The 17750-nt window shown below is 40.1% G+C and overlaps 1 protein-coding gene across 3 annotated transcripts in view; it reads right to left on the bottom strand.

The window, feature by feature from the left end:
• Nucleotides 1-1650: 1650 nt before the first annotated feature.
• Nucleotides 1651-17750, bottom strand: part of dock5 (dedicator of cytokinesis 5) — a 40579-nt gene continuing 24479 nt past the window's right edge. For 2 of the 3 annotated variants that reach the window (XM_005729590.1, XM_005729592.1), the window contains 25 exons: nucleotides 16042-16137; nucleotides 15757-15855; nucleotides 15282-15452; nucleotides 15070-15170; nucleotides 13832-13890; nucleotides 13426-13580; nucleotides 13187-13272; nucleotides 12642-12798; nucleotides 12458-12498; nucleotides 12286-12376; nucleotides 12023-12145; nucleotides 11604-11693; nucleotides 10975-11079; nucleotides 10552-10693; nucleotides 9429-9510; nucleotides 9233-9317; nucleotides 8974-9060; nucleotides 8674-8850; nucleotides 6235-6318; nucleotides 6016-6153; nucleotides 5600-5772; nucleotides 5298-5442; nucleotides 4942-5101; nucleotides 4613-4731; nucleotides 1651-4480 (listed from right to left, as the gene is read on the bottom strand). In XM_005729590.1, coding sequence (XP_005729647.1) covers nucleotides 4379-4480; nucleotides 4613-4731; nucleotides 4942-5101; nucleotides 5298-5442; nucleotides 5600-5772; nucleotides 6016-6153; nucleotides 6235-6318; nucleotides 8674-8850; nucleotides 8974-9060; nucleotides 9233-9317; nucleotides 9429-9510; nucleotides 10552-10693; nucleotides 10975-11079; nucleotides 11604-11693; nucleotides 12023-12145; nucleotides 12286-12376; nucleotides 12458-12498; nucleotides 12642-12798; nucleotides 13187-13272; nucleotides 13426-13580; nucleotides 13832-13890; nucleotides 15070-15170; nucleotides 15282-15452; nucleotides 15757-15855; nucleotides 16042-16137 — 2868 coding nt within the window. In that variant the 3' untranslated portion in view covers nucleotides 1651-4378. The remainder of the gene's footprint in view (nucleotides 4481-4612; nucleotides 4732-4941; nucleotides 5102-5297; nucleotides 5443-5599; nucleotides 5773-6015; nucleotides 6154-6234; nucleotides 6319-8673; nucleotides 8851-8973; nucleotides 9061-9232; nucleotides 9318-9428; nucleotides 9511-10551; nucleotides 10694-10974; nucleotides 11080-11603; nucleotides 11694-12022; nucleotides 12146-12285; nucleotides 12377-12457; nucleotides 12499-12641; nucleotides 12799-13186; nucleotides 13273-13425; nucleotides 13581-13831; nucleotides 13891-15069; nucleotides 15171-15281; nucleotides 15453-15756; nucleotides 15856-16041; nucleotides 16138-17750) is intronic. The other variant, XM_005729591.1, reaches the window with a different exon arrangement.

Below are 17750 nucleotides of genomic sequence, written 5' to 3'. Positions count from 1 at the left end.
CAGTCTTAACTACCATATGCACATACGGTAGACTAAAGCTGTTTTATTGATCACTTTTGGACTTTTTCCTTTGACAGTTAAAGCAATAAATAAATAAATAAATAAATAAATAAATACTTGTGTTTTTTAAAACTACACTGCATTTAGTGGAAGATAAAAAAAAAGATGCAAATTAAGACTTAAAAGACAAAAGGCAATAAATGCGATAATTATCATTTTAAATGAGTGAAATTATAACAAACAGGAGTGGCATGGTGGTGCAGTGGCTAGCACAGAAGGTGCTGGGTTTGAATCCAGGCTGGGACCTTTCCATATGGAGTTTACATGATCCCTCTCTGCAGGTACTCAATCTGCAGTCCAAACATATGCATGGGTTTGAGTTAACTGGTGATTCCTAAATTGGCCACAAGTGTGAATGTGTGCAACAGATCGATGACCTGTTCCAGGGTGTACCCTGTGTCCTGCCCTGTGGATAGGCTCCAGCAACCCCAAATCAGATGGATGGATGAAAAATAAATATTCCACCAGGAACTTATATGTTGTCTACGAACTAAGGAGGACAGTATGTCTTATTTTGTATTCACAGCTTGTTTCTGCTGACCCCAAGTGACCAAAAAAATCCTGCAGGTTGAAAAATAAAATCAATTATCGAATTTTATACCGGAAATTAATTTATAATGACTTGTAAATATTCTGAAAAGCAGCCGCCCAAGCTTCCGCAGTAAGATCTAAATTAAAATACAGTGGACTGGAATAAAAGAATTAAAGTAGCAGAAATATCTAAGAGAAGTATCTCAGAATTGTACTTAAGTACTTTGTTATGTCTGATAAATGAAGTGTAAGAGTTTGCAACTGTGTTGTGGAAAAAATGTTTCAAACTTCGACTGAGTGCTGTCTCAAGGAAATGGAAATTGTGTGAGTGACCTCAGACTGTGGAATGACTCAGACACTCCGATGTGCCACTGGCTTGTAAGTCAGCTGAGAGGAGACTGGAAAGACATCTGCAACAGAAAGGAACAATGCTGTTGTGATTTCTGCCCTTGGAATTGTTACAGCATTAAGCCGCAAACCTCTTACACTATGAGGTTGTTTCCATGGAGATGTTCCCGAGTATCCAGCTAAAGTTGGCAGTTATTACGTTGCTTCCTTTGCATGAGTGAACATCCCTTTAAATGTCCACTGCCCATGAGACTTGAAGGGAGAAAGATACCCCCGCACCTCACTATCCAACAGGAAGGAAGAGGCCATTAACAATACAGATTAGCAACACCAGCACCATCCCACAATTCCTAGAAGAATTGCGTAAAGTCCTCCCTGCTTTCACACGAAAAGCCTCTCCAGCCTATGCACCAGTGAGCTAAAGCAAAGTATCGTTTACCTACACCAACTTTAATTGTGTTTGAAATGCATAGGTCACCACTTCTGTGTCTAGTTTGTTGATGTTTTGAGCTTGAGTGGGTAATTTTTTTTCACGCCATCAACAGCATCCCGATAACTGTCTGTGTGAGTGCTGCGTTTCCACCGAGGGTACAGAGGGTAATCTGTATTCTGTATGGAGGCAAGATTGCAGCTAAAAGGCTTTTTTTTTTTTTTTTCCCAAATAATCATAGTCATCAAAAAAAGGGAAAAAAATAGGGAGTCTGCAGGCATTTCAGAAACTGCTTTATTTCTGTTAAGTCAACAACAGCTTGTTCATAAAAAAGATCATCATATATCTCTTGAGGCATTGTTTGTATAAAACGTCTTTGATGCACGTTAAGGAATTTCCACTGTACAAAAGAAGTTAATCCCTTGTAAAAACAATGTAAATTTAATAAAACACTGGCAAATTAACAAAAGATTCAACTCTATCATTCTTAAAGCACTTTTACATGCAGAGATTTTGCACATACTGTTTCTTTTAGAACATTTTGACAGCGCACAGGAAAAAGTGTATATTGAAATCATACTAAAAATTACACTGCACTCAAAATAAACAATCTCTGTACACACTGGGTGTGCAAAACTAAGGAAATACTCAATTCAACGAATAGCAATAATTTACTTGAAAATTAATTGATAAAAAAGAAAATCTACCCACACCTGAAATATCAAACTAAAGTGAACTCCAGAGGTATTTATGCTTGTAGCACATAGCGTTTAGGGTTCTTTAAAGGACCAGTTAGAAAGTTTGGAAAATTTACTCTCTCGACAAGAGAAAGAGACTATACCACTTACATCATTGTCTAAATGATGACTCCATAACCTACAGTTAGCTTAGCATTAGGACTGAAAACAGCTGCCGACTGGAAACAATTCAGATCTCATGATTTCCTCTGGGATTAATAAAATATCCTAATTTGTTCACAAAAGAGGGAAACGTTGTGTTTTACATGTGGCAGAATGAGTATCTCTTGGCCAAGAGCAGTAACTTTCTGATCTTATTTCTGATTGCCACACAATGTCATCTTTAAACTAAAGGTTTCTTATAGTTTCGTGATTTGATTTATTAAGTGAGCTTTGCAGATGGCAGGTGTATTTTTGTGTCTTCTATGTCTAATGCTAAGCTAAGCTAACCTTTTGGCTTAAATTCAAGCAACAACCTGGAAGTGCAAAAAACACAGATCACCTGAAGCTGGCTCCAAAAGTGAGTCAGTCCCCATAGACTCTTGTGTAAAAATACCCAGAGATGAAGTGAATGTTTATAGCCAGGTGCAATACTTGTTTTGGGATTGTATGTATAATTAGCTTCAGTCATGGTTCAAAGTTAAGGTCATTTGAACTGTTACAAAAATGAAACCATCTGATCCAAGAAGAGTTGGCCAAAACTGAAACAAACAAATCTGTTTATGTCAGCTGATCTATTAGAATATAAGATCACCAAATGTTGCCATTAGTCTATATCTGCTGGGCACCAATGCAAACATGGACCTGCTGTTGCTGTTTTTTTTTACTGGAATTTCCTGGAATAGTTTCATCTTACCCATGGATGCAGCTTAGCTGAAAACTTAGCATTACACTCAGTGGCCTAAATATGGTCACTTCCTGTTCCAGAAATGCAAGCCGTCATGATTTTAGCTAAATTGGAGGCTTCAAAAATACAGAAATCACAAACCAATCAGTGATGTCATTCGTCTTTTATACACAGTCTGTGCTCCATGCTACATGCCCACTAAAAAGGTACAAGAGTGGCATCTATGATCTTGTCTCCTAACCAATGCAAATATGCAGATTTTCCAAAACGTCCTTTCACTGAACCTCACCATCAACATGATGTAGTTTAGTTTGGATGCACGGGTTACAGTATTCAGTTCATCATCAACATCAAAACAAACGCATAATCTGCAGCACATTCAATAATGCCATCCAGTGTCTCTGAAACATTGTGGTTTAGACACCGTCAACAAACAATAACTACATTCTGTACATTGTTTTCCCTGCTCTCAATCAAGTTCGATATGAATCTAATGCAGCTTTTTACTGTTCAAAAATGGAATGCTGGTAAACAGCTAGAGGGGAAATGAGTCATCCAGTGTCACTCTATAAGCACACACACTGTTCAGCCACAACATTAAAACCACCAGCTCTGAGTAGGTTCCCCTCATGACACTCGGACACAGGCCACTGATAGGGGACCACACAGAATGTCTTGTGCTGTCTGGGACTGGGACATCGGGAGCAGATCCTTTGTCCCCTGAGGGTTTGGTGCATTTTGTGGAAGCATCATAGGACTGAAATCTGGGAAGTTTGGAGGCCAGGTCAATGCTTTGGGCTGTTTTGGATGCTTTCAAGTAGGTCTTGAGCAGTTTTTTGTGGTGTAGGAAAAGAGCCCATTGCTACCAGCTGCTTTTCCCATGGGTAGCTGTGCTTGGTCTGCAGCAGCTTTAGCAGGTGTTTGTGGTTAAATTAACATCCACATGAAAGACCAAACTTCCCAGGACGATGCTGGATTATAATGAGATGATCAGTGTTCGTTTCTCCTGCGTGTGGTTTAAATGTTGTGGCTGATTAGTCTACAAATAAAATATAACATTACAACATTGATCATTCCTTGTTCACCACATTCGCTTTGTGTTAAGAAAAAAAAAAGTATCTTTTCATAAAAAGTTAATTAAAATCTGTACCTGAAAATCATATATCCATTTTTTGCACATTAGTACCCTTATTGACAGTCTATTGACAGAAATCCCAAACCTAAACTTGCTCGCAGCTTAACAACAAAATTAAAAGGACTGCTTGGAACTATAATCAACTTGCATCAGAAATATGCTTCCCATTGAAAATGGGAAGGTCCTGATGGTCCTGCAATCTGTACCTTGCTGTGGGGTTTCCACTCTGCCACAAATGAAGCTATGTTTATAAATCACAGCCAAATCATAGAATTAGGGGGGTAATAATCTTACTGGGGGGGGTGCTCATAGGATGGGAACATTGACTTCCGTGCCTTTGGAGGCGGTGGAGGAGGCTTGCTCTCAATTTTCATCGGGAGTGGAGGCGAAAACTTCGGGGAAAAAGAGAAGAGTGCTCGTGTTAGGACTTCAAATAAAAATAAAAACAGAATATTTTAGCGTTTACATGACATTAAATATGTATTTGTAAGGGGGTGTGTGAGATTTTCTCTGAGCAGACATACCTCTGTAGAAAACCCGGAGTTGTCAATCTCATGCGGGTGTTTCTTTGGTGGCATAGGTGGAGGAGTCCCTGGAGTGTCAATGGTTCTGACATCATTGTCAGTGAGAAGTGATGAATAACCTATGACAGGAGAGAGGAAATAAAAGCTTTTCAGGCCACATGCATCAGTGAATACGAGGTGTGTGTGTGACCTGATTAGGGCTTCAGACCAGAATGTGCTTACACAACGGAGCCCTCCTGTTTCTGCGTGTGTAAGGCATAACTTTAAGAGAAAATAAAACGATGACATGCAGTGTTTGACTTTTTTTGGAGGTGGGGGGGGTAACATACTGGAGCTGCGTGGTGTTTGCGGTGTGTGTGGAGAGGCAGGTAGAGGGCTGAGCGGGTTAGACAAGCTGAGCTGAGATGAAACCCCCTGAAACAGGGAGAGGGTAAGCCGGCGATCTCCCAGCTGTAAACTCTTGGGCCTCTGCTGCTTCTCTGGAGGAGTCTAGAATGAAAGTGGAAAACACAACAATGCAAAACCATTTAAGCACAACGGGACTGCTCCCAATTCACAGTTAAAACACTTGACACAATAACAACACGGCCTTTTTAAGTACCTTTGTTTAGTGCATGTTACAGGGGAATAAGAATAACAGAAGAAATATGAAGTGTGTAAACAGTTCTTGGGCATAAGGCCTTACCTCATCTCCATCTGACTGCCTCTCAAGGAGGTTCTGGGATTTGCTCACACTCCACTCCTTTCTGTTCTTTCTAGCAATCCTGTTGTCTTCATCTGAGCGGGACAGAACAGACGCCCTGCGATCTCTGGGACGGGACAACAAGGAACTGTTTGTGAATGAAGCAGATATAGAATCAGATGCATAGACGGTGCTTTTTTTTTTTCCCAAACAAGGAAAACAAAAGTCATTTTTTAAAAGTAAGCAATGTCTAGACAGGATGGAAAGGTAGATAAAATAAGCAGCACAAGGATGCTGGGACTAACTCTTGGGAGGAAAGGCAGGAGGGCCCGTCTGAGGAAGCAGAGCCGCTGGAGAGGCCCGAGGAGGCGTTGGAGATGGTTGAGATAGTGGACATGCGACGCAGGGTGGAGGGCAGGATGTAGGGCATCACCACCGAGCCCACGCGACTCTTCTTCTGCTCAGTGAGAGAGCAGGGCTGGGACACACAAATGGGATTAAGCGTCACTGGGGGGAGGAGAGGAGATCTTGGCAGGGGAGGAGCACAATGACAGGCAAAACACAGGTCGCAATAGATTGGCTAAAGGAAGATTTATGGTCCTGCACTAATATAATGTACACTCTGCTTTGAATGAGAACCATTTGATAGAAAGGCAAGAGGGCCAATAGCTTAAGTTGGCACCCTCTTACATTAAATTGAGTTTTTGAGCTGGCAACACACCAAAGTTATGACGCCATATTGCTTCTCCACTTTCTCCCGAAGGTCTTGGAAGCAAGTGACCAGGCGGTTGTGCAAGGGTTTCAGCTGCTCCGTTGTCCTCTCCTCGTGGACGCGAATTCCGTCTGCCAGGAGGGGGATCTGGAGGGGGGAGAGGAGTACCTAAGTGTTTTAGAAGGCTGCTGTCATGGATACCGTGGTAATGACAAGCGAAGGATTTACCTGCAGGGCGATGAGGCGTTTAAGTTCCTCAATGCGTTGACGGTCCTCTGGGTGCGCTTGGATGTAGGCGTTTGTGAAGAAAGCCTGCAGAGAATGGAACCAGAATGAAAATTGGGCAACTTGGGGTCTTTTTGTGTTGTTAAAGCCTTGTCACTTAAAATACAGCTACTGGCTACATTGAATAGAGCTCCAAAGAGTGGCAAAGAGGCCACAGTGGTATACTTATGAATACAATCTTGTAGCTCATAACAAGCAACAGGCCAGCCAGAAGTTTTGAGTGGGGGAGAAAAAAAAAGGATTTAGAAATTATAATTCACCATTATTGTTTGGAGTTGAATTAATTATGTTTTATTAGAGGGCTTTGGCAGTAGTTGGTCGATTGAATGCTTTATATTCTGGCTCAAAAAAAAAAAGTTAAGAGCTGTGCAAGCGACATGAAACCAATTCAGCAAACAATGCAGTCTGCAAGGAGAAGCAGTGAGACACTGTTCTACTATAGTTTAATAGATGTAAAGGGTGGCTTCTAGTGTGCACTGTACATATTCAATTTGAAAAAGAAAAAAAGGAGCCTTTTTTCCCATTTGTACAATTTACATTGCTGTTGTCGCAGTAAATGATCAATTCATACAGCCTGCCAAACACTTGGCATGTCCACATGTCCACATGCAGTATTTCTACACCACCACCTACAGCAGAAATACAAAAAACGCAGGTGAATTCAAAAGATCATTTTTGGTATGAAGTTCTGTTCGCTGTCATCTGGGTCACGGATGACTTTGTTGTTCTTTGTTCTTTTTTTGTTCCCATGGTGAAAATCTTCAAGAGTTCTCATGCGACTAAAGCCACAATGACAAAGCTTATTTCCATCTACTGACTTCTCATTTGATGATGTGATATCAGGAATGCTCGAAAACACACAGAAATAATTACCCTTTCATGCAGAGATGAGCCTAACAATGAGAAGTATTGTAACAAGGTGAAATGCATCAAAATCCATGTTTTCTCAGAGGACAGTATGTTCTCTGTGATCTCTGTGTGCTCCATGAGCACTGCTGTTCCTTTAATTCAATCATCAGATTAGAGTTTGAATCTGTCCGTTACTTTAGTTAATGACCGTATAACTGCATTCACAGTACTGCACGAGCAGTGTTGGTCAAGTTACTTGAAAAAAGTAATCAGTAACTAATTACTGATTACTTCCCCAAAAACGTAATCCCGTTACTTTACTGATTACTTATTTTCAAAAGTAATTAATTACTTAGTTACTTTTTAAAATCACAATTTACAACCTGAAGAGGTGATAAAGTGATAGATCTTTCAGCCCAATTCTACTTTTTCTACATAATCCATCATACAAAATGTAATCAAATGGAAAAGTCTCTCTTTTTTAACTTGTTTTATCAGTTTTAATCTTTTAACTTTATGCATCAAACAAAAATTTAATTACATGCAACATTCTCTGACTGGAAGAAATTTGTTTAATATTTAAACCTATTTTCTGCACATTCCAGCACATAAAATAATTTTTGTGTGTTTACACTCACTCTTTCAAATAGATGCAAGTAAAACACAGCAGAAAATAAATAAAGTCAAAGACTAGCGGTCCTTTTGCTCTATTTTCACCTGTAAAGCGGGAGTGCGGTAGGCGGAGGTCAGTTGAAGAATCCGCGAGTTTCTCTGTGAGTTTCCCATTACGTCGTTGCACACTCGGTGCTTGCTTGGAAGTTTAGGGGGTTTTTTCGCTGTAAAAAGAAGTTTTCTTCCCACGCACGATGGACGCTAATGTTTTTGTCACTTTTTATGGAATCAAACTCAAAGTAAGGTCAGTACTTCCACGCTTTAAACGCTCATACTCTCTCCCACAATCGATATGTGATCCATTGTTGATCTGCACACAGCTGTTGTCACTAACGGCGCACTCGCTTACGTCACTGTCGTGAGACATTCTCGCAAAAAATCACAGTTTTAGTAACGCAGTAACGCAGCGTTCCTACGGGAAAGTAACGGTAATCTAATTACCGTTTTTGCAATAGTAATCCCTTACTTTACTCGTTACTTGAAAAAAGTAATCAGATTACAGTAACGCGTTACAAGTAATGCGTTACTGCCCATCTCTGTGCACGAGCTGTTCTTTGAAATCCATGCCAAAAGTTACTATCCCTATACACACTGGTATAATTGAAACAAAAATGAGTGAATGTGTGTTGAGGACGTCTTTGTCGGGAATCAGCATTTCACTGTGAAGCGTGAGATGTTTTTTTTATCTGCTTGTTGTCCAGAAACCATTTTTGTTTGCTTTGAGAACTTCCACAAAGCTTCCAGCCTAATAAGATGACCCAATTACAAAAAAATCCCTTTTAAATTATTTGTCTGTTAAAAAAAAAAAAAAAAAGCAATCTGAAGAGAAAATGTCATATTAGTTTGTTTTTTTTAAATGACCTTTTCATAGTTGGAGAAGCCACCCATGACTGCGGGGTCAACTATGCCATTGAGCATCATGGACAGTGGGTTGACGGACAGTGAGCGATCACATGCTTGCTGTTGCACAAGGTTACTCAGCTTTTCGTTGGTTTTCTCCATGGTTTCTACGGCGTTTTTCAAAGGACTGATTTCCTCCTGCACATTAAAAAGACACACATTAAAAATAAAGTGTATTTTAGGACAGATTTTAGTGAACCAAACGATGCGACGTAAGAAAACACAGAGTGTGAGCATCAAGGCTTAGTCCAGTGTTCTTACCATTGAGACAGATTTGACTTCAAACCATTTGAGAATCCCTGGGAAGTGATAGGCTGTAATGTATGTTGTTCTCTCGATCCACATGGTCTATAGGGCAGAATAAATAACAATAAAATATAAAGGCTGACGTTTTCATGTCTTCATCAATCTTTGAGGTGCGGCATGTGCCTACACAGGGTTTTTTTCTGCCTTCTTTTAATTTATGAGTGTATGCTTACATATGAGTCATTGCTTTAAAGTAAATTTAAAAAGTCCTAACCGCAAATTCATTGTCTGGGTCCTTTTCACCTTTCCTGAAGGGCCTGGAATACTGGAATTGGTCCACTTCATTGGTTCTGTAATAGCTGGAAAAGAACAGGGAAGGACACCATTGAGTTAGCGCTTTGCCCAGGGAACCATAAATCCCAGGATAGCCATGGGAAAATAAATCAGCCTTTAAGTGTTCTGTTACGCACTTTAATATCTGCTCTGGAACCCCCTTGTCTTTAAACTGCTTCGGCAAAGTGAGAACAGGCTTGACAGTAAAGCACTGGATGTCTGAAGTTCAGCTAAGGATAAGACGAGGGACAATATGAAAAAGCAGAGACAACAAACACAAGTCAAACTCAGTGTGGTTTTAAGAGTTTCCTTAATTGGCAAATAAAAGCAAGTGCCTTCTTATTTTTTTAAATTGTACTCCTGAGGTAAGAAAAGAACTCTCACAGTGCTGGTGCTAACATACTCTCTTAGCATGCTAATATGCGCTAACTAGCCATGGACCAAAGCTAAAGCTAAAGCTTTAATGAAGGTATCAGACATAAACATTGGTTCTTGCATCTGCATTGGTCTGTGAATCTTCAGCTAGACCTGCTTTGATCTTTTGGGGGGTTGGGGTTTTTTGTTACAGAAATACAGAATAGATACAGTGAGGCAAAAAATTGTTTGCACATTCACTCTCTTAGACAAGCTTTCGTAAAATAGTAAAATAGTTCTCCTTTTCTTTGGATTTTACTGCCTTTTGTTCTCTGTCAAAACGATCCCACACTGCTTCACTAATATTGGGATATTGAGGCTGGGACTCTGAGGAGGCCAATCTATGAAGATTTTTGCACTTACTTAATTGATAGTTTATTTTAGATCATTTCCATGCTAAAAAATGATGCCGTTCCTGTTCTGATGAAACTTTTCTGCATTCATAATTTCATCAATGTTAACTAGATCCTCACAACCAAGGGCTGAAATCAAGCCCCGCAATAATGGTTCATGAGTTAGGTGGCATTTTTTTATGCCTAAATAATTCATAGGTTAAGTAGCTTAACTAGCATTCATCTGAAAAGGGTCAGATACAAGAACTGGACTGTAATGGGTGAAAAAGCAGCCAATTTCCAAAGAAAAAACTTTGAAAGACATCTATAAGGCCTGCAGAACTATGGCTGAAGACCACATAAAAGAAAGGAAAAGAAAAGAGAAAAAGAAAATCACAAGCAAGTCTGGCTTCTTGGAAGCAAAATATGAAGAAATAAGGGGTGGGTCACAATACTCCATGTCCAAAAATGCTGACATATGATTTAAAAGCATTTTCTTATCATTAAAGGATACACTGTCCTGGGGAGTTGCTAATGTTTTCTTCGGGGGGTGCTGTGCTGGTCATCCGCACGGCATTTGGAAACCGAGAGAGCAGCTTTAAGCTGAAGTCCTCGAGCCACTCATACTCTTTGCCTCTGTAGATGAACATTTTATTCTGCAGCAGAAAGTGTAATTGTGTAACACATCAAATGAAAGTCAATAAGCAGCAAGAATTATGATCAACCTCATTTTCCATGATATACGAGAGGTGTGCATGTGTGATGCTGTATTTGTGCTGACATTCGCTCGTGTCATCAGAAAGCTAATAACCTTTATCGGCATTATTGCACATTGCCCCGAGACATTTTTCAAAAAGCCAGCTCACTGCATAAGCAACGGGTACATAAGGGTTTTTCCTAAGTCTCTATTTATTGAGATAGGTGTTCATTTTCTTACCCTGAGAAAGGACGGGAATCCAAGGCCATAATATCCAACAGCAAAATACTCGGGCTGCGGCCGCATCGCATGCATTATTTTCTCATAGAACTCAGCTTGCTTTTTCTGTAACACAAGCCAAACAAGATTGTAAATACAGTTCAAAGACAGTATTTTGAAATTAAACTAACAGCAGTTACAAAAATAAAACCATTTATAACAGTATTCAAAAAAAGAAATCACTGCAACAAAACTTTCATTATCTTTTACCTAATTTCAAGAAAAGACTTCTGAAGCACAAATATACAAAATGACTAACGCTGAGAGACTTTATAACTAGACTGCACATAATCAAATTAAACTCCACACTATCAGCAGACGCTGTCGGAGTGAAAATGAGCTCAGCAAAAGGTTACCGCACACACTCTCTTCTCTCCTTCCCAGAGAACCGGCTGCAGCCTCGAACGAGCTGGCACATAATTCTTGTCATCACGCTCATTTAAATTAGTATTAATGAGGCCATAAACAATGAGAGTCTGCACTTTATATCAGTTGTTTTCCCTATCTGTTTATGAAGGTGACTTTCTCTGAGGTTTCAGTAATCACAGTGCTTTATTTGCAGTACTCAATTCTAAAGCATCTCTTCTTACCAGTAGCTGGCTCAGCTCCATGAAGTCAAACATGTGGCTCTCGTGCATCTTGGCCAGCTGTTTGCCCAGCTCAATGGCCTTTTCCCACATCTGAGAAGACACATGCACCACTCGGTCATAAGAGGGACTACTGTAAACATAACACAAGGTATACTTTGCCATCTGGTTCCCCCTGCTGTTCTCGGTAAAAACCCCTACCTCACAGCTTCGGGGGATAACAGTTGATGCTTCATGCGCTAACTACTGAGAAGCCTAAACGCTGTCACAACTCAAGAGTCTTGTGGTTGGGTCTGTGTTTTTGTTGCTTTTGCAACTTCCTGAGAAGTTTGCCAATGTTGACTTACAGAACAGACATTCTCTGGAGTGGTTTAAGCCTCATGCTAAGACAACAGCTCACATGTAGAGCAGTTAATAATCACCTTGCCCTTGTCCAAGTAACATATAATATCCTGGAAGAGCCTCTCTTTCAGCTCCTGCTGGGTCCACACATGCTCCCCGTCTCCCCGAGGTATCAGATGAGCTGCGCAAGGTTTGTCGGACCACTGCGTTAAAGCAAATAACCATAAATAAGCATTCAGTTCACCATTTAGAAGCACACTTGAAAAAGATTAAACAGCTCAGACTTTAAAAAAAAGATCTCTCTGTCAAAAAAAAAAAAAAAAGGCTTTGATGTGTCAGAGACCTCCAGTAATTCGGCATGCAGCAGCAGAGTATAGGCTGCCTCTGTGTAGTTCTCACAGTCCAGGTGCAAATCTCGCAGCTTGTACAAGTACCTGTTACAAGAGCACAGCGGTCAGACACAGCTCGCCCATTAGCCTGGAAACCAATAGGCTTTACGTCTCAATCTGACACACCTAATGTAAATGTCCTCCCTCTTCTTCTCTTTGTAGAAATTCTGCAGGAAGGAAAAAAAAAAAAAAAAAGAGGGAAAATTTGATGCTTTTTCTTTAAACATTTTCTTTCAAGCTATTTGCATAGGTGATTGCTTTATATTGCAAATAGCATTACACCTTTGGTTAATATAGGCAGAGGGCATACCAGCACATTGACGGTGCAGCTCATGCGGTGCTCGGGGCTCTCATCGTGTGTGATGGTGCGGTACGCCAGTAGATTCTCCAGCAGGCTGCTCAGCAGCAGAGCCAGCTCTTCTCCTGACTGGGACAGGTATCTGTGGCGTCTGCAGTGCTCCAATAATCTACACATACCCAACAAAACAAAAGTCATTTATAGACCACTCTTCAATTGTAAAGGTAAATTTCTAGTTCATCACTTTGCTAAAGCCCGACTTTCTTTCTGACAAACACAATAAAATTTGCTTTATTATTCCAGAATGGTACATTCTGTCCCTGAGAGACATCGCTTTATTAGACACTGCTTACAATTCTAACAGACTACCTCGCTCTTCTGGCTCCTTGAGAGCCGAATCAAAATACAATCAGAAAGGCCTTTGTATTATTTTTTGAAGCAATCCTATGCGAATCCCTTTTTGAGAAAGAATCAGTGCTTTTCATCAGTGCGGTGTACTCCTTAAACAGATTCGGGTAAAAGAAATCTTTGCTGTTTGATCTGCTCCTCTGGCTTACGTTTTCTCCAGCAGGACTTTGTACTGCTCATCCCCTCGGCCTCCCTCTACCTCTTGATCCAATTTTGTTATCAATTCATTTTCAAACTGCAAAGATGAAAAGAAAATTTAAAAAAATAAATAAAGTAACCAAGGCCACCATCACACAAGCATCACAAATGTCATATTTAGCCAGGAGCAGCTTTCGCAGAATTCAAACAAAAACCACCAAAGTGGCGAACTTCTGAGGCAGATTTTCACCGTTTCAAACGTGTGTCCAGGGCTGAAGTTGTGCTCGCACTGCATCATATCAAAGAAGATTGGGATGGTGGCTTTCCTCAGTTCGGGCTCAGGCACTAATGTGACCTCCAGAATGGGTCCGACCATAGCTGGGATGAACTTCATTTTGTGGGGGCCTGAGGGACAACGAACATTATCACACAGAAACATCATAGTGTTATTTGAGGAGGCAATAAACCACATCTTCATTCTCAACAAAGAGAGGACAAATCTAATAATGTGGCAAACAAAACAACAACAAAATATGAAGCCGGACAATAAAAAATATTGTCTTGTTATTCCCCTTGCATTACTTGCAGGGAATGAATACACAGTTCCACAAACTCTGTGATAACAGAAGCATTACCAGATGGTCCAGCACACTCACCGAGATTATACCACATATCTCTGATCTTAAATCCAATAGTCTTCCTCATGTCTCCGTATCTGCAGCAAAATTCAATCAAAGCGTTGTTAAAATATGCTCTACAACCACAACAAAAGTGGCATAAGAGGTGTGCAAACGGGAAATGATGACAAAATGCAGTCATTTGCATATGATTTAAATCTTATATTTAACTGCAGAAAGGAAAACAAAAAATAGAACAAATAATTATCAGACCACATCCTACCTCGTAGTACCATATCACCCATATAGAGCAGCTCACTCGCTTCCTAGAGTATTTAAAAGTAAAATGGGAGGCAGAGCCTTCAGCTTTCAGCCACCTCTTCAGCTTCCAGTTTGGATTCGGTAGATCATAAAGGGCCATCTGATTGCTGGGCCTGTATTACTGTATGGTCTGTACAATGTAAAGCACCTTTAGGCCACTGTTGCTATTATTTGCGCTATATCAATAAAATTGAATCAAAAACTCTCTTGTTCTTTTAGTTTGAGAAGCTGGCAGATAAGGACCTGTGAGGTATCTGTCAAACTCCTGTAGGTACTCTGGCTTCCCACTAAAACCAGTTTGTTTAAATCGAGTGGTACATACTGTTGAATTACCAGGATACCCTTTATTTCTTAGAACTTGAGAAGAACATTAGATTTCAATTTTTTTGGTCCATTTTAGCACTATAATTTGACCCGCAGAGCCTGATTCTCCACCCGCTCCACTAACCAAATTTACCACTTCTTTAATCAATGCAACAGCGGACGTAATAGGAATGGGGTTTTCAAATGATTAATCAGTCTTTTAATGTGATGAACTTGAGTTCGGTAGCACAATGTGCCACAGGAGAACAGAAGTAATGGTTGCTAACGAGGCCCAATGTATGCCTTTGTAGATACTCCATTAAAAAATTCATAAATGATTTATGATGAATTATTCCATTAATCATTATTTGCCATTTACAAGATTTCCAATCAATTTCAGGTTACATTAGAAGAAAACAAATGTGCTTTCAAAAATAAGGACTTTTCAAAACAAAAGTGATGCCAGTCTTTTTTTTCTTGTATTGTGTATTAAAAATAAAAATGAAAACACATTTATTCTTCAGCATTTAATATGCTTTTCTTCCATATTTAGCCAATTATAAAACGCACTCTATTTTTGTTTACATTCTACACAACGCACAATCTGTTTGTTATCTTTAATAACCTGTCTGATGAATAGTAAATGGTCTCACTTGTTCAGTATCTTGTTTCGTTTTTCTTGAGAGAAGGACTCCAGCTGCAGCGTCTTGTGAGTGAGAAACGCCACGGTCAAATGAAAGTAGTTATTCCACAGCTGCGAGGGGAAGCAGGGTTTTCAAATATTAATACCATAATTAACCGATTTCGAGTTTGTGTTTAATAAAGAATGTAACCTCTACTGAAGCAGGAGGAGGACGAGACTAACCTGGAGTTCAAAATGCGCCTTGTCCAGGAAAAACTTGTTAAGGACGTCTGAGTACAGGTTAATGGCCCTGAGGAAGACTCCCATCTGCACCAGGTTCATGACCATCCAGTCAGCGGGGAAGACATTTCCCATGAGGTCTTTAAACATGATGAATGTCTCCATGAGGAAGTCCTTGGGTCAAAAGTACAATAAAATCATTACTGCATGGGTTTACTCTCCAGCCCTTTAAAGAAATATAATAAAACCTGCCAAAAATTCACAGCACTGCAACTACACGTCAGTCAGGCATAATGGTCCCACGGCTTAATTAAGGCCCACGGACATCCTCATCATGCGTGCTTAATCCACTGCATGAAATGTCTAGAATCAATATTCTCTTAAGGAGCAGTAAGTGGCCTGGGTGGTTTAAAGCCCATTATTGATGAGATGCTTCAGGACAAGCTGTAGCCAAGAGGGGAGGAACCAAGATACTTACAATGATATCCTGTCTCGTCTTGAAGGTGCTGATGTAGTGGGAGTAATGCATGTCGTCCATTTGTTTGAGGATCGCCGTCATGCAGGCGAGATAGTGACCCTGCCACAAGAGAGAGACAGTCAAATATCTTTAAAGTAAAAAAAAAAAAAGACACTTTCAGCACATATTTTACATATTCAGCTATATATATAGCCATTGTTCATGTCAGTGCCATTAATATTAAAACCAATGCTGACAATGTGGTTGTCAAGGACACATTTCAGCTGTAATATGAGTGTGTCTTACAATGAGAGGAGATGATCGGTCCATGCTGATGACAGTGCGATTAACCCTGCGAAGAAGCCTCTCCATTATCAGCTGAACGTGCCCCCTGGTTGGACCCTGCGCAGACAGAACAGCTTCAGGCACCGTTACCAGCGACGTAGACGTGCTGTCACAGACTGACAGAATCCCTTTTTGTTAAACTGTTAACAGGGGCGCTTTCATTATTTTTGAACAGGGGCGCTTTCATTATTTTTGAAATACTCAGCTTTGACAGTGTTTGTCCCCGTGGAGATGAATGAAATTCCCTTTGCGGTGCCCACAGTATTTAATTTTAAAATAGACACACACGCGCACATACACACATAAAATATAATAACTCAATCAATTAGTGGATTGATTCACTAATTCCAGTTGTCAAGCATTTCTGTATCAGAAACTGTCATGTCTGGATTTTAGTCATATTAGAGTAAAAATTCAAGAGAAAAATTGTGGTCGTCCATTTTTTCCACCCCATTTCTGACTAACAAGTAGTTGTGGCAACTAACTGCTCCTCAGGTGGTTGAGAGTGCAACAACCTCAACCTCTGTGTGACCTCTGGTTTCCTGGTGGAATCCGTCTCTAAACCATCACGGCCTGATTCGTGCTGACTGCAATCACTCTCAGACAAACTGGCGAAGGCTTGTAAATAATAGCAGACTGCTGCCGCACGTTCCAGCTAATCACAGTCATTCTGTTCCAATGAGCTCAGAGTTGGAACTCAACTCAACTGGTTGCCATCGGGTTGTATTCTGGTTATAATCCTTTATATAAGAGAGGCTACGTCATTTTGCAGTTGAATTGCTGTCCTGCAGCAATTATGTCCCTGTTTGTGGGGGAATGTCTGAAATCCTGTTACAAATCCACGTGGTTCTGGCTGGATTATGAATATGAATAGTTATTGTACATTTTGTGTACATGCAGAAGGCTCCAGATTTGTGATTTTTACCAGATTGCATGAAATTGACCCCATTCAGTTGCAAACTAAATTAATCAGGATTAATTTATGCTTTCTGGCAATGGAAAGAAAACTTAGAAACAATTCAAAAATACAAACAAATGTGTACAACCTATAAGAGACTGCCAGCTCTAAGGTTTTTAGCGTTTTAATGGATTCAGCTCTAAATTTACTGACACCGCGTTGTCAGCTTGGCTACATTTTTGACCACAAAGCTGAGTGTAAACTCAGCAGCAGTTTGCATATCACCAAGCTACACACGAAGCCTGCTCTCTCATCTAAACAGTAAAAAGATACTGCAGTGGGATTTGTTGAATTTATTGCTTTCTACTTTATTACTCTGTCATGCTTGTGCTGAATCATCCTTTGACATAGCTCTATTTTTGGAACTCGTGAATATGGGCAGGTCGCTGGTCTGTTGTGGTCTGCTGTTTTTCTTTAGGTATAAAATAAAAGGATGAAATAATTTAATGTGTATTTTTCATATTTATCAACGTTAGAAGGTAGGCTTCACACTAGTAAATGTAGGTTTGTGGATTATCCAGACAACCTATGTGGGAAGTGATGTGACTGCCATTTTTCTTCTCACTGGAGCATCAAAGAAGGAAATTCCATTCATCTCCGGTATAATAGGGTGGGGGGGGGGGAGAGAGGAAAAGTCACTAGAGAGCAATATTTCAAAACCTAGGCAAGTAAAAGTCAAACTGGGATAACTAGATGTTCCACTTAACCATCC

This window comes from Pundamilia nyererei, unplaced genomic scaffold (genome assembly GCF_000239375.1).
Source record: "Pundamilia nyererei isolate P.nyererei 1_Seehausen unplaced genomic scaffold, PunNye1.0 scaffold00033, whole genome shotgun sequence".
Taxonomy (NCBI): Eukaryota; Metazoa; Chordata; class Actinopteri; order Cichliformes; family Cichlidae; genus Pundamilia; species Pundamilia nyererei.
The sequence above is the reverse complement of the archived record's forward strand: the minus strand, read 5'-3'. Positions and strand labels throughout refer to the sequence as shown.